This window comes from Bombus impatiens, unplaced genomic scaffold (assembly GCF_000188095.3).
Source record: "Bombus impatiens unplaced genomic scaffold, BIMP_2.2 scf_0318, whole genome shotgun sequence".
Lineage (NCBI taxonomy): Eukaryota > Metazoa > Arthropoda > Insecta > Hymenoptera > Apidae > Bombus > Bombus impatiens.
The window spans coordinates 1750931-1777582 of NT_176737.1; the positions used below are offsets into that span (position 1 = coordinate 1750931).

General features: G+C 38.7%; 1 protein-coding gene across 3 annotated transcripts in view; it reads right to left on the reverse strand.

Annotated features, from left to right (window-relative positions):
• LOC100749953 (hemicentin-1-like) overlaps positions 1–26652 on the reverse strand; it is a 99216-nt gene that overhangs the window by 42366 nt on the left and 30198 nt on the right. The window contains exon 1 of one of the 3 annotated variants that reach the window (XM_033320489.1): positions 10553–12479. The exons of 1 other annotated variant lie outside the window; for it this stretch is intronic. In XM_033320489.1, coding sequence (XP_033176380.1) covers positions 10553–10634 — 82 coding nt within the window. In that variant the 5' untranslated portion in view covers positions 10635–12479. Of the gene's footprint in view, positions 1–10552; positions 12480–26652 lie in introns of those variants that run through there. One more of the 3 variants, XM_012385187.3, reaches the window with a different exon arrangement.

The following is a 26652-nucleotide window of genomic DNA, read 5'->3' on the forward strand; positions in this document are numbered from 1 at the left end:
AACCGACACATTATTCACAATTCGGCGGCAGTTTGCGGGTGAATTTTGCAGGCAGCTGCTTTCTCGCGAAAAGTTCACTCGTACGAGCACGTTCGTCTAGTTTAGACTTCACATCGAAACTCAACTTTCCAACGCAGCTCGAGCTCCGTGTTTTTCTCACGCGCCGCTTATCGCTTTCCAGCGAATAGTTTCGCCATTTTTTCCTTGCCTTCCGAGAGCCAACAGCACCGTACTCGTTTCCCGAACCGATGTCTTCCTTTTAAGCGAATTCGTCGTTCCTCGCGCTCCCTTTTTCCTTCCTTTTGCTTTATTTCGTTGCTCTTTTTCCAGTCGACGGGCACCAACCGTTCTCGCCAAGATACTCGATAATAAATCCTACAGAGTGATTTACGAAGCGATACCCATCCCTGCTGCACTCAGCCCACCTCGCCGACTCTCGTTCGCGACACCTTGCCTCGCGCAGTTTGCAAATTAATAACGTCGACAACGATAGGTTCTGTTATAAGACTCTTGCACTGGATGATTGCGAAATTAAGTGTTACAGGTTGCCATCGTTCTCACGGGGCCTGGATGATTATTAAAAAAGTTACCGGCGACGTCGTTGTTTTTGTCTGTCGTGTTGGAAGCAATTTGTTTATGCGCCCGTGCTCGATCCAAGTCCAAGTTTCGCTATTTGACAAATTTTATTCCTGTGAAATTACGCAACATCGTTCGATCAACGGATTGGAAAACGATTTATTTCAAAAAGCTTGAGTAAAAATTTAAGTGTTAGCTTCGTGTACACAGGTATCGAAATAAGAAAAAACTTTGTTTCTTTATCGGAATATTATTTGACTTAGACTCGTATTTTAATTATTACCAGTGACGCGTACACGTTATAGAAACGTAATATAAAAGTATAATTTCAATATTTTCCGCCCAATAAGTTCGACAATTTGGAGAAAGACACCTCTAGACGTTGATTGAATCTTATGGACGCCTTTTGAATCACTCTTGAATTTCCGCCAATTTTCCTCGCGCTTTGTATCCTTCTATCCTTAATATTTAGCTTTATACCTAGATGCCGTATCGTCAAATTTTCCTTGAATTTCACTAACTTTTCAAACAACCGAATACTCTACCAATAAACTCTACTTTACAATTCTAATGGTTTACGATTAGACAATCTCCATCGGCCACGCGGATGATGTATTCATCGATCGTGATAAACACAGAGGCGGAAAGAACAGGGTACGCAGAAAACGATTGCGTGAATACGAATTTCATAAATCACGTAACAGCGATCGACGACGCCATTTGTACATCCATTGAATTTCGCGAATCGTATAACCGTGGCAGGTTGAAAAATCATGCGAAAAGTCGCGCGAAATGTGCTTTGCTTTTTCCGCGCGTGACCGGTGCAGCGCTGTGCCGAAATTGCAGGCGCGTAGCGCCCTCGAAATAAAGCGTACACGGCCAACCACTTAAAATTACCATTTTCGTCAGGACCAATATTATTATTTTCAAAAAACGAGTGAATCGAATAACGATTCCGCGATTTCCACAGAGCGAACAGTTGGATCGAATGAAACCTTGTTGCGAAGGAAGCTTTCCAGGTTTAAAGACATTTTCCCATTTTGCAATTGTTGGTTTTTATAAGCAAAGTGCAGTATACACGAGATATCGCGTTTTGAGTATGATCATCGCACGCTACTTTAAACTAGTCGGTTTTAAACAGCTGTAATGTGAGCGTAAACTTACAGATTAGTGGAAGGGAAGATGCTATGTGTTTATTATTTTATTATCTTTAATAGAAATAATTTCAACAGACGATTTGTTTTTATATATAAAAATACCAAATATATGGTACGTCTAATATCGTCGTCGGATTAATTCCTTAACGACAAATGATTACCTGCTATAATGACAGCTATACAACTATAGCAACTATAATGGCTAACTGCGAAACTTTCTTTGTATAAGAATCACTGTTGTCGCTAAACTGTTTACAAAGATTTAAGTAACTTTTGGAAAGACGATAAATTACACAATGTAACAAAACAAACTTGGCACGAACGGTATTCGTCCCATACCGAGCTGCAACTATGACGCAGCTGGTAGATAAATGAGACAAGGGAAGGTTTTTACGTTTCTTAGTTTCCAATTTTTATCATTTTTGTTCGAGTAAATTATCTAATTACAAATGTGCTAAAATATACTTTTGTTCCCCTCCTTTACATATTGCAAGATGCATTGAAAAAAATACAATGCAGGATAAATGTAAACATATTTTCTCTTATTTAATTTCTTTTATGGACACTTCCTAAAAATTAGTATTATAAATGTAAATATACATTTAGAAAATTAAAAGTAAGACAAACATTTCCAAAACAATTCCCTCGATTCGTCGTTTTATTTTCGGCATGCTCTCTCCACCGAGCTAAGCTCGCGAATTTCAGTCTTAGGATACGTATGGAATTACACTGTGAACGAAAGTTTTCCCCAATCTCAAGTACTATGAAAAGTCTCCTATTTTTAACATCGCCCTTTCGCCGCACAACAGAAATTCGTGCGAACTGAATGCGTGTATTACGAAATGCTTCCGGTTATCTCCAGTTGCCGATCGTTACGCCGCGTCTCGCAGGGTAGGTGTGCTGAAACCTATTTTTTCATAGCGTCCCGGTTGCCACGTAACCCCTGGCACAATGCGCACGCGAATGATATCCCGAGGGAAGCGTCTTCCCTTTCACTTGTACTATATACATAAATACTTATTTCTCCTGAGATGGCGTCACATGGCGTCGCGTCGCGTCCCAGCAAGCTTCTCCTTGTCCAGAATTCGTACCACGCCTTCTAAACTCTTTTACGTTAAACGCGATATCGGCGTTTTTCGTCTTTTTCAAAATGTCGCTTAATTCTCCAATTAACTTCTCAGACATTTCCATATATCTTAATGTTTTGTTATTGTTATATGTCGTAGTTTTGTTGTTAGCGTAATATTTTGATCGAAAGTGATCAACAGATAGCGGATATTCGTGCAAATTCGTATCTTTACGAACGTAGGTAATTGAAAAAATGGCATTCGAGCAGGAAATTGTTTTATGTCGTAAAAATTGCGACGACTATTATGTCTTGCGTTTCTCTCCGTATTCTGTATATTCTGTGTATCGTTGCGCTATCAAATGTTCCATAAACGTCCGAAAACTGGCAGACAGGCTAGTGATCGATCATCTTTTGCACTTATACGCAAGTACAAATTTTTATCTCTTATCCTGTATAAACGTTACAGCTGTTGGAGCAAATGCCTTTCTTGTCTTCCGAACGACGCTACTTCCTTTCGAAACCCTGGATTCGTGACATTCTTCCGTATTTTGGCTTCTCTGGCTTTCCTATATTTCCTATATTTATATAACGATATCCAAACTACCCCATCAATTAACAACAATTTATTTTTATTTCAATCGAACGAAAGCAAGTACGCGTCAATACGCGTTATCACCTTCTCGTTTATATTTTAGCGACTTGATGGGAAAACAAATTGCTTTCATTTGTTAATTTCCTGCGATCACGGTCAATAGGTACCTAAGCGATTGAAATTTTAACAAAACGCTTCAATGGAGAAAAATATATTTCCGTGTAACCATTATTCGTACTTTGCCGAAAAACGCAATTTCAATTACCGTTTGAAGTAGCACTTGCTACCGTTTTAACCGCTTTCGATGTTATGGGTAAATAAAAAAATTTGACCTCTATAAAAGTAAATACGAAGTACGTATCTACTAAATTTTTTAACTGTCCTTCGTAATACACATGTACATGCATATATATATACAAAAGTAATAAATGTATACGTATACACGTATTAAATACAAACTAGCTAAATACAAGCTAAATACAAACACAAGTTATCGATAAAAAGTTTCATAGCCATAGTTTATAAACATTAGATCGGTGCATAAAAAATATTGTTTTCCAATATCGATATTCAAATATCGTGTATTTAATGAAAATAAGGTAATCACGTATCTGGAAAAAGAGACCTCTACCTTGGTGACCTTGATCTTCGAATATATCGTATAATAGAATAAAGCGAGAAAAGGTCCTTGAGTGACGCGCACATATCCGAGCCATAGGATAGTCATGGTCCAAAAGTTATGAGAAAAGGAAAATTCTACACTGTTACGTTACATTTACTCCAGAGAATAAGTAGTTAAAAACGAAACTGCATACACATGTGCATGGAATTGCGATTCTTAGATCGAGGTTAGATCAAGTTAGATTTTGAATGAAAAATCGCAAACTTCGCTTTCATCGACTCGATGCTACATCCAATAATATGAGTATGATCTCGAAAAATTCTTCCGCTCCTTCTACGAACGAATATTTTCTTTTAAATATAAATTCGCTAAAGTCTACATAGCACAGTGACTTGTTCCAATATCAAAACGCGGAATTTTGGCCTTGGCATCACGCCGGTACGTACTATGTGCTGGATATATGCACCAGTAGCCGGATCCAGGAAATCGCACGAATGGTTGACCGTGAGATGAATGCATCCTTGCTCCTTTAAACGCTCACATGTCTGCCAATGGTTTTCAGTTGAAAAGCCCAACAATTTATCTTTATCGTTGGGGATTGATAAGAATTTGTGTAAATAGAAATTTTAGGCATTGCAATCGTGAGAAAATGCGAAGATAACTGGTTGCAAGAAACGCCGAGACATCGCGACGAAAGTGTTAAATGCGAAGCAAAAAGGTAAGTTGGAAGTTGAAGCGAGATCGAGTGAGACGAGGAATCGAAGTTCGAAGTTAGGCAAATAGCGTGTAACAGAAATCATTTAGGTATGCGTGTCCTCGTGTACGTATATCGCGGTAAACGTAATGTGAAAAGTAGTTTCCTCTTTGTCGTAACTTTTGAAACACGATCGTTCCACGCCTCGGACAAAGTGCACGTAAGTCAGGACCCTCCGCAGCATATCCGAAATCGAAGAAAAGCGGAGACGAGTCTCCGTTTCCCATGATGCACGATTGTCGAAAGTAACCGCCATAACATTCGATAGACTTTCTCAACGAGTGTCTAGTTTCATCGTTACGGATCGTTCAAACGATTATCTTCTCTTACAACCGCAAAGTTTCTTTCTTTCGATCGCTAATAAATACGCGCTCGGTTTCCAAAACGTAAAATCTCTTCGTAAGACGCGTAATAGCAAAGAGAAATACGAGAAAATAGGAAATAAGTCTCGTAAGAGATAATTTATACGTATAGCTTTAATAACTCGTATCGCAACAGGAAATCCTCGCCGCAAACTCGACTAACACTGGCGAAAAACTTTCGCGAGTAACTCGCAATACTTTGGCTGTTGCGTCGCAACGAATAAAAACTTGGCATTCTATAGGCGTAAACATAATTCATCGAAACGGTGCGAAACGAGCGCAAGTTTTTTGAAAAAAAATCGCAGCTCGTTGGCGGAAAATTATATCTCCGCTTAACGAACGGCATAAAATTCGTAAGCTCGATTCCCCGTCGCGTCCAACGTGCGTTTAAATATTTAAAAGCGTTTTCTCTGCCTGCTAGGCACTAAGCTGCGCCACGCCAACACCGTCCCGCGGGTAACGTCATCTCCTTCCGCGTATTCGCCACCATTTCCGTCGAGGTTTGTACTCGCAGCTCCCTCTTTATTCCTGATCAAGGAACAAGGAACACCCATGGAGCGCAGCGTTCGTGTTCTATGAACTTCCCTTGTCCGCGCTAGAAAACTTCGGAAACGGAAGCAGTTAAAAGATAGAAAGTCCGCCGCCGCTGAAATTATTTCAGCTGTCCGTTTATTTGAAATTTGTCGCGACAAAGGAAATGCTGCGTTGTTCTAGACGTTTCTCACAGCCTATTGCCATTTTGCTGCACGTTTTACATAAAACATTTTAATTTGAATATTTACGCTTGGATGACGCGCGTCCGTGGAAAAAGAAACCGAATTAAAGATACGCTGATGAAAAGACGTCAAATATAGTAATAACACCATACTGAAGTTAGCGAGGGGATGATCGAATCGTCGATGAGAATTTTATGGTCGTATCGAGTGGTAAAACCGAGGAGAATGTTTTATCTCTTATAAAGTTGTTGAATTTTCCATTGAACCAATGCTTTGTAACTTTCGTATTAAATGTACTGTAACGTTGGAAACATTAAAAATGCCGGGATTAGAAGTTTAAAAGATTCACGCGTATGGCAAATGTTTCCCAATATCGAGTAGATCAAACAGGGATAGCGATGAAAATGAAAATTTCCATTACGCTTTTACTAAATTCTTTCAAATGCTTGTTCAGAAGATCGTCATTTACGAAACAGAAGAAAATTCGTACTAAAAGCTAGTTTCGTTTGCAATGTATATTTAATGAAACTGTCGATTGGAGATAATATAAATGAGTCTCCGCGAACAAACTATTGGGTATGTGCGAACATTTCTTTATTAAAAACCTATCAATTCGTTCTTTCTTGTTGGGAGAATTTGATTGCTTTTACATTTACATATTTCAATTTCTCAAAAATACGTAATAAGACCGCAGTTTATTTATAACCATCGATACAACTTTGTTACCCGTTAACATATGGAAAATCACGATAAACGTTCTCTATATCCGTCATGATACAAATTTTCAAGAAAGAACAACTGTTCTTGGGTACAGTTTCTTTTAAATTATAACGACTCTAATGTTTTCATCAAGTATGGCCGAAGAAAATGATAGAGCCGCGCACAACAACGACGTTACCACCGCGTTGTTACGACAAAACCTTCTAACGAGCAACGTGTACGTATGTGGCTCGCGTGTCGAAGATTATTCGATATCAAAGCTCCTGGAGAAAAGAAACGGCCACGGAATATAATATTTCGTGAAATACGTTAAATCCGGCTGTCTAAGTCGACTGTGGCGCGCGATCCAATTTTTGCACGATCGCGCGTTTTCTACGGAGTTTGGCCGCGTCGTAATGTCGCAAATTTATCGCAATTTCGCGTTCAGAGGTAAGCAGAAATGCTAGCTAAGTATGTACTTAGGTCTTAAGTTGTTGCATACACGCGTTTGTGTACGGAGAACGGATACCTTGACACGGTTCACGCGCACGTTACCATCGTCACCGTGTTACATACGTACATAGTAATCTTTCTATCGCAACGATAAATTATCGTTTGGAACGCTTTCGCTCAATGTACGAAGAGATTCGAGGAAATATCGCCGATCCAATGGAGAACTCGCATGTAATTTGATCGCTATGTAACTATAGCATACGCGGAAGCGTACAACATATTTGACAAATGAAAGAATTTATTATATCCGCTGTATTCGGATAATCTGTCACAGAACGGTATTCAGAGTCCGTACAAATTCTTGCCACACCATTTGCTTCGAACTATAGAGAACGATGGTGATTATATGTACGTACTCGTTAATTTCATATTACGTAATTACGATTGAAGTTTTCTGCCTCTAAACAACTGTATACATTTCGTTAATGTGGTATCATTTCGCCCCCGGAATGTACGCGTTTGCGTTATCGTGACGATATTCTATCCGTATACGATGAATATTATACATACGAGAACAAGCTAATTTAACAACAGACTCGTTTTCTCTGAGTCGTGACATTTAGAAAAATCCTAAGTCTCTGAAAAATCAAAGAATGCACACGTATGATATCACTCTGGCCCGTGACTACAGATACCTATTTATCGCGGACGTTACAAAACCATAAAAATTTTCTATACAGCACGAATAGTCGTTTCCATCAAAGTTTTCTATAACAAGAGTTCAAATATAATACTTTGAGTAACCGACGTTAAGTATATAAATACTGATACGAATTTTTTGAAAATATAATGTATTGCGATATACAGAGCGTATTGAAATATTGAAAATTCATTACAAAAGATTAGTAAACAAAGAATAGAATTTAATATTCATTTGCACGTAACAAAGTGCCGGATACCACTATGGAGATAGCATAAATTCAACCATCGAGGAATTATTCACCTTGTGACGTGTCAATTTTCATGCAATTAAGGTTAAAGCGCCTTCAAAGAGGCAGGTTCGAAACCTCTCGACGCATAATGCACTAATTATGTCTACCGTATGTGCAATTTAATAACTATACGTATGTTTAACTTTCTCTAATAATCACCTGTGTCGGTCAACATCGTTTAACACAGGTATAACGCTTATAAATTTTAGTCGTTACCTTCATTACCTGGATTAATTAAACCTTTGCAATGTATCGATCAATTCGTGATGGAAGCTAATGAAAGTTTCACGCGTATCTTTTCTTCCTGGTCATTGTCATCGTCAACTGTTAACTTTGCATCGATAACACTAAACGAGCTATAAAGACTTGAAAGAATTCAAACAGTTTCACGAGTAGGTACGTATAAGTATTTTTCTAAAGATTTAAACAAACTATCCATCTATTGGAGATGGACCAGCCGTCGCAACTTACTTTATCTGATACTTGTGCGCGATATAACTCGTAAAATTCATTCTTTGACGGAATAATTTATTAATCAAATTTTCAACAGCCACTATAACTTCTCTCACAATGTTACACCGTCCTTTTCGCGTACAATTTATTTATAATTTATTTTATTATGTACAACATTTAGATACATTCAACGGTACGGTACATGCACGCTAACTATCTGCGATTTATGGAAACCTGCAAATAAAGTTACAAATATTCTACCAAAGTTTGACAACAGAACTTTCCTGGCCAACCTAGTATTTCTATAGTATTCATACGTATTCGACATTCCAAGTACGTACGTATAGACCGTAGTATAGACCGTACAATCACAGCCAAATCCAATCTTTTAAATGAAATTCTTCCGGCTAATGTAAAGATCGGCTTGATCTTACATCGCCAACTAGTTACAGAACTAAACCATTTCCAACTTGTTCTCGAAGAAACAAACATTTCAAAGCTCGTAACTTTCTAGCGTCTCTAAGTCTGCCAAGTAAGTAAGTAAGTAAGTAAGTAAGTAAGTAAGTAAGTATCTATACCGAAGAGATGCGCTCGTGTCCATCGCTTTCCGAGTCCTGAGGGAGTTCAGTAGCTTTGATTTCGAAGCCGCAGCCGCAACACACGTTACTGCCAATTATTCAACGTACACATTGTCCCATTGTGAATCAGTCGAGAGATGGTGGTCGATTACTGCATCCGAAGTGGAGTCGTTATGTCAATTTGCATAATGCATCGATTAAATAAACGGGTTGCGGTACCGTACGATGTCGTAGAGCACGGAAACCGAAGCATGCCGGCCGCAAAACAACTATTGACAGCCGAATTCTCCACACTGTCCACGTATATCGTAGCAACCATCGAACGTATTGAAATTAACGCGCCCTCCTCCCTTCTTTTTCCTTTCTACCAACCCGTCCCCTACGCCTACATATACACCGTCAGTCATCGTGCACGAGCGCCAGCCTCATCACGAGCCATAAATGCTTCATAACGATTATGAGCCTGCCGACAGCGTCATTACGGATGACTGACACCGCGGCCAGTTGTCTTTCGGCATTAATTGGAAGCGTAATTGCAACGATCGCGCCGTTTCCCGTAACATTTTGACGGATCACGTTAAATTCGTCGCGACCAGTGAGAATTTCAGCAACGGCTGACAGCCCCTCGCGCGATCGTTCGTCGGGTAAAGTTCCATTTGACGATCGACAGATTTTTATTGGTTACCTTCGGTCAGCTTTATTACCGTCGCGACGACGAATATCGGATGGGTTGCGAATTCTTAGAAAATCATTTCTCGCAATTTTGCCCGGATATCGTGTATTAATTATTCGTGGTACGAGTCTCGGTTTACATCGACCAGTCTGTAGTCGATGAGTAGGTATAATTTAATTTATGAGAGATATTTGGGCAAACTGTCGAGGATAGTTTGGATTTTAAATGTTATCGCGTGTAATATAGCTTTTATTAAAAATTAGACATCAGAATTATTCAGCTTGCCTGTAAAGTTATCTTCGTTTTAAAAGCTCCTTCCTGCTCAAAGACTTCTTTGAGAGTCAAAAACTGACGTTCGTTAAGCAAAAATAGGAAAATCGAAAATGTAGCTATAAAATATTTATCGTTACGTATATCGAGTCACTAAAACTTTCATACCCATTTCACGGTGAACCAAATTGCAACAGCGAACATGTACATATATGGTTTATATACCGTACAAGAGAAAGGAGTAGAATGAAACAGAATATTAAGCGGAGCACGGCGTCGCAAAATATTTGCAAATGATCAAAGTTAGAGGTGTGCAGATGGATCGAGATACATCGCTTAGAAAAAGATTTCGATACGAATATCGTCACGTCAGACCGTGTTTAAAATGACAGCCAGACAGTCTGCCGAGACAAAATCTACGCGTTATACGGCCATCTTACAGACATCGTGTGTCCGGTATTTTATGTACAGTCTTTACGACCGTGTCGTTGAAAATTGCTTATAATCGCAAATACAATTACAGCTCTATTTTAATATAGTTGCTAGGTACGTGGTTGGTTGGGAATCAGAAGTTTCAGTTACTTACTCGGCTCGTCGACATCGCCAAGGAAAACTTCCGCCGCAACAAACCAAACCAGCGTGCTCATCAGCAAAAGCATCCCCTTCATCCTGGGACTGTGTGTAATTGAACAGACGAGTCCTGGCGAATCCCCCTGCTCCCCCTCGAATATCCAACACCTTAACTCCAGGATAGCAAGTTGCTCGAGATAGCTGATAAGTTTCAATGAATCTAGTTCTCCGATAGGTTGAGTCGCAACTTCGCCTGCGAACCGATTCTCTCCGTCTTCTGGGATTCCAGAAGCTATTCGTCGTGGCACACCGTCGCGCCAACTTCACACAGCACACTCGCTTCTCTGTAACTTCACATCGCGATTTCTACCGCTTCTACTTCTAACTTCTTTTCACCAACTTATCGACACGAACGAATAAACCCGAATATTTACGTACGTACAACTTGGACAACGTTCATCGACGTCGGATGATAGACGATAGCGCAGCTTGCCAGAGACGAGAAAACCGTCGATCAACTTTCGCGTTACCGTGACCGTAAACGACCGCATACACACGCGTAGAATAATGCACAGGCGCGTGTCGAGCAAACGGATCGAACGGGGTTCATTCACGAAACGACCGAACGAGAATGCGGCTCGACGAGGGTGCTTCGTCTTTTTTTTAAAGTTGCTCGGTCATCCCCTTCGATGCAACTGCGTGCGTTCTCTATAAAACGTCTTCGTCGTTATTAATGGAGCTACTCGATCGGTTAATCGTACGCTCCGTCCACGGTCCATTAACGCTCGCTTCATACACGGTTACACATCACACGACTTGCCGTCATCGTTCGCCGATAATGACGTAACGCTGCCCTTTTTCAGCGCAAGTTGGCCGCGTAGGACGCGCTGTTCCAAGCGACGGAAATAGACGACCCCGACGATGCTGATGATAACATCGAACCGGTGTCATTAGGGTCCATCGGATACGATCGCCTCGGAGGGTACATGGGATGTCATCGGAGTCGCTTTATGGTTCACCATGATGTATCGGAATCCCGCTACGTCCGGTGAAGACGACGACTCCACTATCTTTTCGATCGCCACGATCACCCAAGACCCACGAATATCAAAACTAACGACCAACAACGAGAACTCCTACTTTCTGTTCGAGCGAACGGTTACAAACTCGTTTTCGTCCTGGATACGGTTCTACGACCAGTAGCCTCCAAAGTACTGGTAACTCTTGGTCCCGCTGGAAATACGAACGATTAAGGTCGTTTGCTGGGAATCGATGGATTTTTATTCATCCGCTGGAATGCTCCATCGAAACGCAAGAACAAGGACAACCGCTTGTAAAGAGGTATCAGATTGCATCTAATTATATTCCTTTGTTCCAACAGACCTAATTTCCATCCTATTCACTGTTCTGCAATTACCTCGAGCTGTAAAACAGACCTGTACAATTACGTTAAAGGCGTACACAAAATACGAAAGATAGCACCAATACGACGAATCACGAGTTTTAAGGGCAATAATTTGTTTCGTGTTACGATCGTTTTACCAACGGATAATAAGCGAAGCGTATCGGTAGGGAAAATCAGTGGAAGTATGGCGAATATCGACGGAATTCAGGGAAAAAGTCGCGTAATCTCAGCGCGTGGTAGAAGGCGCGCTCACTGCTGCGTTGCGGCAGGCCTACTGACAGGGGCAACCGAGCTTTCGGTTCGGGTCGGCACGATTCGTGCGATTTCGCCACCCTTCGGCTCCAGTTTGGCTTAAAGCATTCTCCGACCACTTTTCATACCCCCTCCTGCCACGCTCTGATCACTACAGGCTATTCCCCTTGTTCAACCCCCGCTGAACAGATAAATGTTAGAAAACGGTGTGAGAAGCTCCAACGTCGTATTTACTATTCATTCGTTATCCAGGGGATTAGCGGAGAACGTTTGAAACCGATTACGGGTTATTTAGGTTCTACTCCTTGTGCGTATGTTATGATCGCGCTGTTGATTGACGCGAATAAAGAACATCGGTGTTAGAATCGAGCAGATTCTAGCCAATGATGCTCTGGCTTGGTTGGACGATCGAGTCAGTTCGTATTTTATGCGCAGCCTTGTCCGTAAGTTATTCCACGTTTTTTTCGTCTTTTCGTTCGTCAAATTATCCAATCCTTCTCGTTCTAAAGACTCTCGACGCGATTAACCAATAATCATCGAATTTTTTCGGAACGAAGTTTATCAAATAACGACGAATTCTACCATAGCATTTTTAGCTTGACGATCACTGTGTGTCTAGCGGGTATAAGAGCAAATTTATGTTCAGCATATTAAAAACCATGTTATAAATTCGTATAAAAGCCAATAAAGGAAGTTTGAACGCAAGCCCCTGTATTAATTATTGCTACTTCTCTCATTAAGCTCGTTAAATTTGAATCGCTGGTTAATCAACGCGTATCGTTACCTCGTTTGTTGTTTATCTAGAAAGTAAAAGACAACAGAAACTCTATATTAAACAGAATAATTTTTAACACGGTAATATGATAAATCTATCCATTGTTTCTGTCGAAACTTTGTCCACCACAAAGTATCAAAATTTATGTCTCAAGTTATATCTGAATTTTTTAAACGTACCATAAAACTGGCGCAGAAATATTTCGAAGCAGTCATTTACCACATTTTATCGCACTACGTGTTTCTGCTGATAATCATTGAAGCAATAAAAAAGATTATTTCTCAGTTCAATACCTCGATTTCTTATTAACTCAGGATTAATGCGTACATATACATGTATATGTACATCGAATATTTAAGATGACAAATAATTCGGAATAAATGATTTACAAAATAATTATTTCTTCGTCATTAAGATTTCCTCCATTTCTGGTATTTACGTATCAAATACAAAGCTACTTACTTTCAATTTTTTATAAGGTATAAGCTAACGTATTTATAAACTCGTCTTCGTCGCCGATTTCCATCATTTCCGAATACACTGCTTTCAAGAATTTTTATGCGAATACTAAACTATACTAAAGAAATGGAGATTCGTTTTACCTATCGAAGACTACGACAAACGTTTTATCTTAAATACTCGATATATGTGTTTGCGCGTTACACGAATTCATTTTCGTACTTTTAAATTTCGTATAAACGCATAGAAATCCACTACCTGATTATATAATACGCACAAAGTACTATTTTATCATTATTGTCAAAACTATTATCAGCTGAAACTGAGATTTGGATTTCGTTTGTAAGGATGCGGGTCTAAGTTGTCGAACCGAAAGGAGCACGCCGTATTTGGAAAAAGTCTCAAAGTCTCTATGAAATCGAAAACACAATTGTCACTGGTAAATAAACACCGATAACGAGACACCTCTCGAAGCTGCTATTTATTAACTATTTATTACTTAGCAATTCGTTGATCTACGATTCGTTTAAAATTTACAGGTACGTGTTACTGTTAAATGTACGAAATGTTCGTGTTCCATTAGTTACCGTTACTACGCTGTTACCGTATCTTTTTATTAGGAAGTGTATCAGATATCCGGAAATAGCTATCCTACTACCCTCCATCGGCAGTACGACGAACTTAACAGCGTTTCATGCGCTCAGCCGATTTTTACGAAACTTTCATCGGCCTTTGCAACGCAAATACACTGCCGCGAAACCTATTAAAGCGCGGTAGAAAGGACAAAAATGGATTCGTATGTCCGAAAATGTTGCAATATTTCTACGTGGAAAGTCGAGCCAGCCGTTATCCAAACAGCGGGCAGCTTTTTTCTCTCGCCGCGCGGAGAAAAAACTTTCCCGCCTGCAATTGAAAACCGTCCCATTTGAATGTCGAACTTTCGAATGAACATTTTCATAAATATGTATCACGGGTTGGTGCTTTCTCGGCTTTTGCCTTCGTGCAAACTCCACAAAGGGAATAACATTTTTTCCTCCTCGGCATTTCTTCTTTCTTTTTTAGTCTTTTCTCGTCGTTTTTCTCTTTTTTCGTCATCCTGAGAATAAACCGAACGGTGCGCGATTGCGATAAACTGTTAAAGCTTGATTATTGGATTACGCAAACCGTACACGTCATTCCTCGTTCATCTCGATGCTGCGGGGAATCGATTTGCGCACGTGCGCTCGATCGGCCAGCCGTGTCGTGGAAATGTACGATGGTATAAACCGCTTCGTGCCACGTTACAGCGTGGTGGGCCGTCTTTTATATTATCGTTTGTTAGGAGCTTTACAATATCGACTAGAACTAGGTTTTTAACTTTTCACCAGCGTAATAAAACTAATAAAATACCGATCCAAGACGCGTATCCTTCTATATCTAGAATGAGTAGCAATTACTTATTACAAAACTACTGCGAACTATTTTACATCAGATAGCCACCTACTTCATTCCAATTTCTTTGACATGCATTCGCAATTTGCGATAGCAGCCCTATAGATCAGCGATAGCGCATGGTTGTAAATTTGAGCGGTTTTTGGTAATAAAATACCCTTTCATTTAGATATCTTTGTCAGTATTTTTATACTTTGGACAATAATTCTAGCGTCGAGTAACTAAATATCTCTAGCGCAGATTTAAACACGGATGAACAAATTTCCAGTCGCTAGAAGAAGTGTTTCAAAGAAACTCTTTCATCCGTTACGAAGCTTGTTACAAGGACGTAACGTTTAAAAGATCGGCAACCTAAAGATACTGTTACCATATCCGTCAATTATGATCTCTCGAGTCGGTTACAAAGGATTTCATCAAATGAAATAGGAGGTGGCACGTTCGTCACCATTACGAGCGGGTTACTAAAAGCACAGAAAAGTCGACAATCGTGCGCTCGAGAAGGTAGTTTATTGCTTCTGCAATAAGTTTCTAGGGCGCACCCTAAGAAAGGGGTTAAGTTCAGAATACACACTAGACACGCGATGCAGGATACTCGGAATTTTAGGATGTCTTCGCGTGATAATACAATGAATACCAGATTTTTCGTGATTCTATTATTCAAACGCTACCGATAATGACAATAACATGATTTATCTATGGAAAGAAGAAAACACGTTTTGCCATAGAACTTTTTGCATACTTTTAAGCTAACATATCGATACGAAGTAACTCTGACCTTGTTCGATGTATTAACAAATTTCTAGCAGGAATTTAAAAAAATGTTTACATTTATCTCATAAAAATGTTACGACGAAATCCTTTAATTTTAATAGCGTTAAAAACGCTAAACTTTCGTGACTGGATATAGATGCTCGTTCGACATAAGAGCTATCGAAATAAGGAAATTTCGTGTTCTATTAGTTGTAAATAAGTAAAACTTCTACGCTCTTCAGATCTTCGCCTTTGCCAGAATTATTTTAGTTTATTCTACGTTTAGCGATGCGCGAATGTTCATAGTTATACAAAAGCATAGTGTCTCTGTAATAGCACGATGAGTGCAACTTGCGAAATTGAAAATGTTCCGTCCTTTTTTATCCACAAAGAACGAGCGAAGAAGATAAAAAAGGATAAGAAAGAAAAAGTAACGATAAAATAAAGAGCGATATTTCGTTAAACAAGGGGAACATTTCATGGCGCGCTCGGAAAGAACAACGACGAAAATAGCCAAAACGAATTCTTTAAAAAGCGTTTGAAGGAAGAGAGAAACACCGCGTCGCGTCGCCGTCGTGACAAGATTTACTTGTTTCAACCCTTTGCCCTCAAACGTCATCCCTGTTTCATCTCTGCCACGTCACGTGTTTCTTATGGCAAACTGTGCAAGGTGTGCAAATCACGAAACCTTGCGCTGTTGCAACATTTAGCAGGCAATTTTCTAGCGAAATTTAACTTGAGCAGATTTATTAATTCAACGGTTACCAACGAAATCAAGTACACGTGCACATACCTAGAAATACGTCCTCGATTATCGATTCTCGTTCCCTCCAAATAATTATAACTTGGTTGATTTTACATTTCCGGACATGACATTTTCCATACTCCTATATTTGAAACCTATATTTTTTAAGCGAATATAGAACGATATTAAACTTTGTTAACGGCTGCAGTAAACCACGTTTTGCGTTTGCGAATGTACATCGGTTGGACACTACGTATCTAGTTATTCGAGCAAGTACTACGTGTCTCTGATGAGGACTTTGTTTTCTCTTTCGAGTCATCGAGCATCTCCATTCTCCGGTTACTCGACATTTTCATCCGTCTCTCGTATAAACCAACCGATGAATTAAAATCAGATTTGCCAACGTTTCCTGTTTCGTTGTAAGACACACGATGCATAAATTTCACTGTATATCGTCTCTGTATTTCGTCTGACTATTGATATTCGCGCAAATTAAGATCTTTTTAGACACAACTAAGAAAATAAAACCCTCGTAGAGACTTTCTCTCCGCTCCCTAAATATTGAAAAAATAAGTAGCCATCTTAGATAATTTCTGACGCGTTACGTGTATTTTATATATTTGTTCGCCTTTAAACTTCTTAAATATATAAAAATTCACAATCTACTTATCGCGCTTGATCAGGCTACCTATTACACGTTTCTACTACCTCGGCAAGTAACTATGTAATACACATTCGAAAGTTACTCTATTCGTGGTATCTTATTGAATATAACAAGAAAGTATATCTACGTTTGTAGGATTCCGTAAAAGCAAACGAATTCAATATTTCAGAAGCGCAGAGATCCCCGGACACAATAATAGATTTTTCACGGCGTTGCCGATGCAGTTCCTTGAACCGTCTCTAAAAAGCAGCTAGGTGGGACATCGGATTTGCTGACACGAAATCCTCGTTCTTGAACTGAACCCCTGGGATCGGAGCAGATCCGACTCAGGGTAAATATTGGAATCACGATGAATCTCGTAGATCGCCGTCCCGCTAGTCCGACCCTTTCCTATAACGACTTTTGTTCTTGTAAAACTATAACGTTTTTAGAAGCGATTTACTACGAAGAACTATTCTTTTGGCTCTCCCAATTCAGGTATAAAGATAAAAATAACAGTTAGAACGTTCCAATCCGCTCATATACGATATATTAATCCACGTCGAGCGGATACGATACGGCTACGTTAAACCAGATATAAAAGTTAACGATACAAATTTTGTTATTCTTCTATGCCACGAGCTTTGTCAGCTTCGCATACGTATATTCCGTGTGTTGGTTGAAACAATGTCCGTCATCTTGTCCGTATCATATTTTTCGAAAGTTTCTTCGCATACTTGCACTTTAAATTTCGCATCTTGCACCTGCAAGTGCAATTATTCGAAATTATTTTATCAGTTGTTGTCATTATATTGGTCTTGAAGGTAGGAAACTTTACATTAATAAATGTTGCGTTTCCTCAGATACGTTCGGTACAAGTAAATAGATTTACACAATTTATTCGTTGAATACTCTACGCTCTAGCAACTGCATCGAAGCCTTAACGCGTTACCAATTTCTAGGACCATCCCTAAAATGCAGATAGAACATCGAATGTCTGCTTCTCGCGTTGTCATCCGTGAATCTTTCAGTATCGAAGACTTCCGCATTCGGATAAATTCTCAGATCTCTATGAATCGGCTAAACAGGAATGAAAATGTTTTAACCCTCTCGTATGGTTGCTTTCGTTCCTGAGAACATGTAATCCTCTAACGCTGTTCCGAAGTGCCATAATGCCACTAGATACTTTCTCAACGTTTCTCTGTACATACGTGTACAAAAAAAAATAGGAAAAAATATTCGAATACGTAGGCGCTGCAAATTTTCTAATCAATAAATGACTTTTCAACAAAATAAATTGCAATGCTTATGTAAAAAGTAAAGGAATTGGGAACACGCGTCCAAATACTTCGTTTCTCTACGAAAATAGCTCTCTTCGATCGCGAATACATTCATCTCGTTACTGAAAGCGCAAGAACCGATCAGGTCGGCGGTGTATCTCGCCGAGATTTCACGACACTCGATCAGCTCGCCTTCCGCGATCAATCTGTCCAGATACTCGTCGAAGTGGTCCGACCACTCTAGCAACAAGTGAAACATCTCCTTCAACTTTCCCAAGGTGAAGACAGGCGAAAGCCTGGTTCTTAAGGGCCTCCATCTCTCCGCTTCTAGTCTGAAGAGATGTTCCGATAATGGCTCGACCTATAAAATATGCGTCGATATATTGGCAAACTTAAGAAATGCTTTTTATCGCCGCACCGGCGAGTTAAATTGAAGGAAGATTTTCGAAAGGCTATTTACTTTCCTTCAACCATCTTTTACCGCCATTTTTTACGCTACATCTCTAAAGTACACTTCGGGAAACAACGTACTGAAACTAAAAGTAATAAATACTGCGAAACCATGGAACATAGAAGGTTCGATGAATTTGTATGTTTTGCAAGTGCTAAATTGTGTTACTGGTTAACTCGTTGATTGTCATCCGAATTTTATACATATTATTTCCAAAGCGACCCAGGAGAAACGTAACTGGAAGTTCGTCTTAACCCGGAAGGGGACGGTTATAAAAGATAAATAACGAATAAAGTATTTCCAAATTGTCCACGTGCGTTTAGCATTGAATAAAAATGAACAGAATATTCGGGAAATCGTTCAATTCTGCATTTGAGAATTTTGATAAATTTGAAAGGATAAAATTAATTAACCATCGATATAAGTATAGAAAATCGTCTTTAGCAAAATACATAGGTACATTTACTATTTTGCGGATTATATTGATAGAACGTGACGTAATGCTATCGGCAAGGCAATATAGAGGAATCGATGCTGACGTATCTAGCCAAATTGGCACCCATCAGTGACATTTAAAAGTTTACACGAGTCGCGTCCAGTAACATTTAATTTCACGAATTAACTCGAATTACATTCGAATTACAAAGATACCCTAACACGTTGGCTGCACTTGCAAACAGCTTCGTACAAGCCGACAAATCTTACGCGATTCATTAAAGTTGAAATTGCGAAATAAAAGCAACCGACTTGCCAATCGCCCGCCTGCCTTGTCCCGTTCAAGCTCGGGGCTACATGAAATTTCTACAAAAGCGTAATCACCAGAGATTAAGGGCGAATAAAACAAAAAAACACGTAAGAATCTTTGATCCGGGGATCAGAGAGCGAGTCGAACGCCAAACACGTTCCCCTTTTATCGTGCAATAAAAGAAAAAACCTGCCCTCGCACCCTCTTTTAATGACCAACCCCGTGGAACGTAAATCGATACGCTTCGCGACGCAACGCCGGCAGGCATTCATTTAATTAGCCAGCTTCGACTGAAAACGAAAAAAAAATAAATAAAAGGGATCGAAGAGGAGAGGGAAAAGGATAAAAGAAACAGTATAAGGGTAAAGGGGAAAATAATCCAGTCGTGAGCAACGGGCGCGCACCATGTTGTTACGTCTTCGTTCTCGTTGAAACGAAGCAATTTACAACACAAGCAAACGGGGAAAAAGCGCGGCATGCGACGTTGCAGGTGGTTCGTTATGCCATCAAAGGGCGAATCGAGTTCCACTCAAGCACAGTTATTAAATGCAACATACAAACGTGTTGTGCAACATTGATTTTCTCTAATTGCCCTTGTTCCTGGTCCGTCATGGCTGAATTCCCAGCGAATCGTTGTCGTGGATTGTCCTCACCCGTTTCACAGGGGGCAGGGGGTTAATTAATATGCATTGTCATTTAATTCGTCCCCATTGTCGGTACGTGCGCGGGACGAAAAAACAAAGGGAGAAAGGCCGAATTTTCACGGACGACTTTCCAGGAAGAGACGAGATCGGGGATTATGTACGAAGGATTTCTAATTTATGAAACAATCGCCTTTACAAATAGATGAGGCAAAAAGTCACTGTAATAAAGACGAGCCACGGTAACTGTTTATGCATTTTCACGGTAGAGTTATCAGAATTTTAGAGATTTATAACGATGCATGTTTTGCGATTCTTGAACGATCTTTTACAAGATATATGGGTTACTCCTCTACTTCTTCACCGAGCCCCACGATCATCTCTATCTGTTTAGTAGCGAAAAAATAAAGAATTTTTAACCGATGTGCATCTTATTTTCGATTAAACATAATTCTACACAGCGAAGTTAAATTTTGCTATTAAATTAATTAAGAAAATTAAATAAAACTATCGATTAATTTCACAATCCTACACGCACTTCGTAAATAGAGAATCGTAAATAATGAAATAGATAAGTATAATCCAATTGCGAATAATATTATTATACACGGGTCGCTATACGTGAAAGTAAAAAATTTCAATTCCCTAATTTACGTGATACAAAAACATAATACTATATAAGTATTGAATATCTATATCAACTTTTCAGGGGGTTATTAATAACAGATTCTCGACACCGTGAAAAATTTTATGACCGTACATTTAATACCGCTAGAGTGACACGAATGCAAAAGGGGTTTTATCTTTAATGCGAGTTTCCTATTTCGATAAAATACTGTTTCGTACCTATAACAAGTGGAAAATACTTGGCAGAATTTATTTTGTCCAATTGCGCGTAGTCGTGATAAAGTATCATTTATTGCGCGTAAACCGTGCTACTTTGGTACAGATTATCTCCGTTATCTCTGTAAATAATATTTTATCGAATCGTCTACAATTGCACGAAATAAATAAGTTTTCGGTGCGGATAAAACGTATATGCTACATGTTTAGCGGGTATATTACATTTATCACGATATACGCTAGCTATAAAATATCATTTATCAACCGACTTCTTTTTTATGCGTTACGTTCGTTTCATTCGCGAGTACAGCAAACAATTACAAATTCAAAGCACCCTGGCCTTTCAAAGCATGCAGTTATTAAAAATCGATAACTTGTGTTTTTTGGGTTAAAAATACACACATTACAAAGGATATTCATGACATTTATAGCGCCATAAAGGAATAGCGTAAAATCTTTCAATTTAAATAAGTCTAAACTATTAAACATACCAACAATTTTGTAAAAGCTATTGCAAACTTATCCTAAATATAACAAAAATATCTACATATGCATTTCCTTCTAATCAACTTCTGTTGAAATCTATGGCAAAGAGTTGCATCTTTTTTAGCAGGTTTTAACATCGTACCAACTGCTTATACATATATAGGTGGTTATTAGCGACGATAACGAAGATGGAAAATATCATAAGGATCAGACTTTCTTATATACAACATCGTACCGAAATCTATTTATCGCGTAGGTCCTTCGAAATGAATTCTTGAAAAAAGTCCATTCTTTCAGACGCTCAAGTTATGTAAAATAATATTAATTTACGTACATATGTACCTATACACTGCATATTATGCGGTATGAGAGTTGATCGACGTCAGAAACTTTGAAAAGCTCGATAACGATAGCACGTGTCACATTGAAGTAGTCACGTTGGATTACTATACAGTTTGCAAGTATATACTACTTCTTTCGATACAAAGATCGTTCGTTACATATCGCCACTTGCTCTTTTTCTCTTTTCCTCTTTTCCTGCTTTCCATCGCTCTTTCGCTCCATTGTGCATGCTACTGTCAGCCATCATTATCTACTGCCGGAAATAGAACTTTTCCCGCTTGCCTGTTCGTCAATGAGACACGGACGCGATCAAAGTAATCCCGCTACAAGAGAAGCAGCTGATGAGACAAACTAAACTGTTAGCAAGAAGAAAAAAGAAAGAGTCTACGACGGATACGGAAATGAATGGAAGAAAAGTAACAAAATCGCTTTTCTGCTCGTGTTTATGAAAGAGGAAATTATTCTGTCCGGTTGGATTATCCCGTTCCGTGTTTTTTTCTTCGTCGTTTGATGGTACGTGACCACTGAAGACTTGCCTGACTGATTTTCTTCGTCTACAACTGTATTGCATGTGTTTGAAATTTCTATCTCTAAGATGAAACAATAATTAAGCGATTAATTAAAGATAGAGTTTCGCGGTTGGTTTCTACTGATTCTACCTGAATCGTGATGAGACAATCGATTCGTCTAACCAAATCGATAAATTGAAAAACAATACAAGTTCGAAAACTACATTTTCAGATTTATACTTCAGATTCACATTTTTATACGAAGAATGTCTAAATATTCGACGTCAAAGATCTAAAATAAAATACAAATACATACTCGTTCAAATTCGAAGCTTCTACTAATTCATTAAATACGCACGGAATGATACAAATTGATCGTCGCATCATTCCACTATCTTCCGATTAGTTTTGATCCTTTGACATTTAGAATTGTGAAATATTTCTCCGCCGGTATCTCTAACGATCAGCAATTTTTTATTTGCAAGTCGAAATTTATTCTTTAGTTGTTTAAGGCTTCTTCGCAGTTCGAGGCTGATAGACGCTTGAGAAAATTTCATTTGAAATAAAGATAAAAAAAATGATAGTTCAATATAATGAATTATTCCAATTAGTTTATTACTTTTATTTCGGAAATAATATGAAGAATTTAACTCTATAGTTCGTGTGAAGATCAAATAAATGATCAGTCGGTTGTTATCTTACGTATTCCTGTTATAACTTTTTTAACAAAGCATTTATGAACCTGGCTTTATATGCTCTATGACACATGAAATATGCTGAAATCGTTTTGTAAAAAAAAATCTAGTCCAACCTCCATAGCGGCTAGCTTGAACGATATACATATATACTAGCTAACTTGCGTCAAAACCCGTGTGATTTTGCTGAATGTCGCTACATCAAAGGAAACTGTACGCTCGGTGTGGACAAATACCGCAACAATCTTCCTACCTTGTACACACTGAAATAACTTCGAAGATGAATGAATGACACACGCGCGTTCGAACGAATTTTTATGCGTTCTTGCACGAATTGATACGACTGTGCCTAGTTTCGCTCGTTTTTCCACTGTATACCCTACTCGACGAGCCGTATCATAAAAGGGAACTTGGATAATCAAAAAATTCCGAATTTTTCGAAATTTTGCAGAGTTATGGGACAAGTTATCAGGCAACTGTCTCCTTTTTATTACGTTCTCGTTCTTCGGGATAAAAACACAACAAGTAAATACACAAAAATGAATAAAATTTGTTAAAATTCGATGTTTATATCGTCCTCAGATTCAGAGTTCGCAGAAACGATGTTTTATATGCATCGTTCGTATACATATATGTTAGTAACAATTGAAATATCGTGGCGACTGATCGTGGACCACTCCGTAAGGTAGAAATTCTTGAAATATATTTAAAATATTCGTTGAAATTTTGTTTTAACGAATAGCTTTCGGAATTTCGCTGAAAACCTTTGCATACCAACGTACGTTGTTTTGCATAAGGAATTCGAGGAATTTTGTAATCTCATCATAATCGCCAAATCACAATAGTCATTCTGTAAAAGGCGAATTTTAATTTACTCCGTGAAGTTATAGTACGTTTAAGATACGATAAAACGAGCTAGCTTCTAAAAATATGAAATTACGATTTACGATTGTGAAATGCGTGTCACGGATCTGTACACGAGTTAGTTAGGCGATATACTATGTGTTAATGTGAGCAAAACGACGTATGTCAACTCGATCTCCGCACTCATTATAAATGTAATTTCGCGAAATTTATAAGAAAATCGGGAACCATTTTAAGTCGAATATTTACAATAAAACTTATTTTTATATCGCCAACACTCGTGAGTTGAAATATTCGTTCTTTATATGGCAGCGTTGCGATTGTTTTCTAATAGCGTAAATTTCGATAAAACTTTAATTTTTTAGTGAATACCGAATATTAATTTCATTGTATCTTCTTCTTGAAGATATTTTTCAACGCAGCGATGGATATTCTTCAAAAGTAAATTCAGATAATGCTGCAATCTTTAATGAATCTCGAATATCAACTTCTCTATAATTTCTTTATAAAGGCAATGATGGATGTTCTTGAAAAGTAGATTTTATAATACAAGAAAAATGAACTTCATTACCTGTTACAAAGTACTGTAACAGGGGAAAACAACCTTTGCAACGTTCTTCGTTCATCTCCTCTATAGTTTCTGCCGGATACTGAATCCTTGCCGGGTACTTGTAAAAGTTTGCTTGTAAGGGAAAGTGGTCCAATGCATCCAGTTCCTCAAAAACATCACAAAGGTAATCTAATTACGAGCAAAATGTTAGTACCCAGCGCAAACGTAAAGTTCGCGTCGTAATTCGTAATTCCTATGAATTATTATACGATAACTATAACACATTCCTAGACGAAAGCCAAAACGAGTTACACTACTACTGTACAGTACCACATGCTCGCACAGTTTTTCGAAAAGCCTTGTCCCCGGTAACCAAGTTCTTATAAGTTTGGTGTTTTAAAAATTCACCACTCGTTCCAGGACCAGATTTAGCGAAGGACCCAGATACATCGATGCAAGAGCTTCCTTTATGAATTATGCAATGGATTCACACAGTGCGTCCGGGGTTTTGCTTCGTACGAGTTCCTGCGATCCTCCAAAATAGAATGACTATGGACACAAGGCGGACGTAGGACGACCATTATTAGCATAACCACCAACACGCTTTATCCAATCTAAATTGTTTTCAACCACGAAGATGTCAAGAGTATAAGATACCTGGAACGATTACCATCTACATGGATCCTTCGTAGTATAGTACATTATTAATATATACATCGACGCTACCCAGTCTGAATTCTTGTTGACCACAAGGACGTCAGGAATCTCGAGTAAGTCTCAAGCGATTACCACTTATAATGGATCGTTCGTAAGTAGCATCTTTGTAGTCGTTCGAAGTATCGTCATACAAATTCCTGTCCTCGAACACGCGTCCAATCGTGTAAACGACGATGCAATTGAACGAAGATACTTTTGGAAGCAGTTTTCGCGTAGATCATACAGTTTGTCACATTCGCCGATAGCGTCATCCCTATACATCCTTGTACATAATATGTCCTTCTAGGGTAGCTCCTTGTACGTAAAATACATATACCGCTCTACGTTCTACGCGTTACGTTCCAGAATTGTCTCTGTGGTAACTCGTGTTCCACCCATTCGCTATAACCGTGCTCTAATTAAAAACTGTTTGCTATTTGGGTCACAAAGTGCAACGATGTCGATGACCCGTCTTCGTCTCGCCTCTGCATAACTATCCAGATATATTTACTTTCTAAATCACTGTGTGAACGTGGAACACCGTACATATACGGCGTACACAGTTGACAATGAGACGCTGCTCTTCCATCTACGTGCATACATATATGTATAGGTAGTATACGTAGGTAGCGGAAGTGATAATACGTTCATTACGTATGGAGCGTACGTCATATCTTAGAGCAGAGTGTTTCACGGTAACAAGGTGATATCAAAGTGAACGTTTTGATAATAGTGGCAGTTCGTTGCTTCAATTTTCGACATTTCGTGGCAAAATAGTAAAACGCTCCTACGTATATGAACCACCGTGTGTCGGCTATCGATTTGTAAGCGATACCTCAGCTTACTCGAAAAGCGTGTGTTCCGCTGCCAAAACATTTACATACAATGCACAGTACGATTGCTCCTCGCTGTTGACAAAGTCAATTTTCAATCGTTGATAAAGTCTATACGGAAAAACGATACAGTTAGGCAACTGCAAAGAAATTCATTTTATTTACCTATGAATATAGCGATTCTAGGAATATAGGAACACTATCGAAAAAATGTATCCCCTAATTTCCCCTAATTTCAATTCGTTGTTTACGAAGATACTGCCTTCTACTACTAATCGTCTAATATAATCTAATATAATCGTAGATGATATCGTAGAAATACTTAGTAGTATAAATGTATACAAGAAATAGATATCGGAAACAGAAGGTCACTCCAGATACTAATTATGGTAAATATCTAGGAAAAAGGAGCCACCTCGATGATTTCGACAAATAAATCTCAACATTTTGAACAACTTTCCCCTATAACCATATATGTACATGCATATGCAAAACTATTCCGCCGTTCGGCCTTAGTTTTCAAGTTGATTTTGATTTTTGGACGTTGCTAGCAAGTATATAGCAACGTTCTCGAATTAAAACCCTCATAAAAATTAAGAGAATTGGAAAACATCGATTATTTTTATGTTTGCATAAATAAAACATTTCCGTAGTAAAACATTTGATCGTAGTCTAAGAATTTCGCACGGTACTGTACTTACATGTGTTTCACGATATCTTC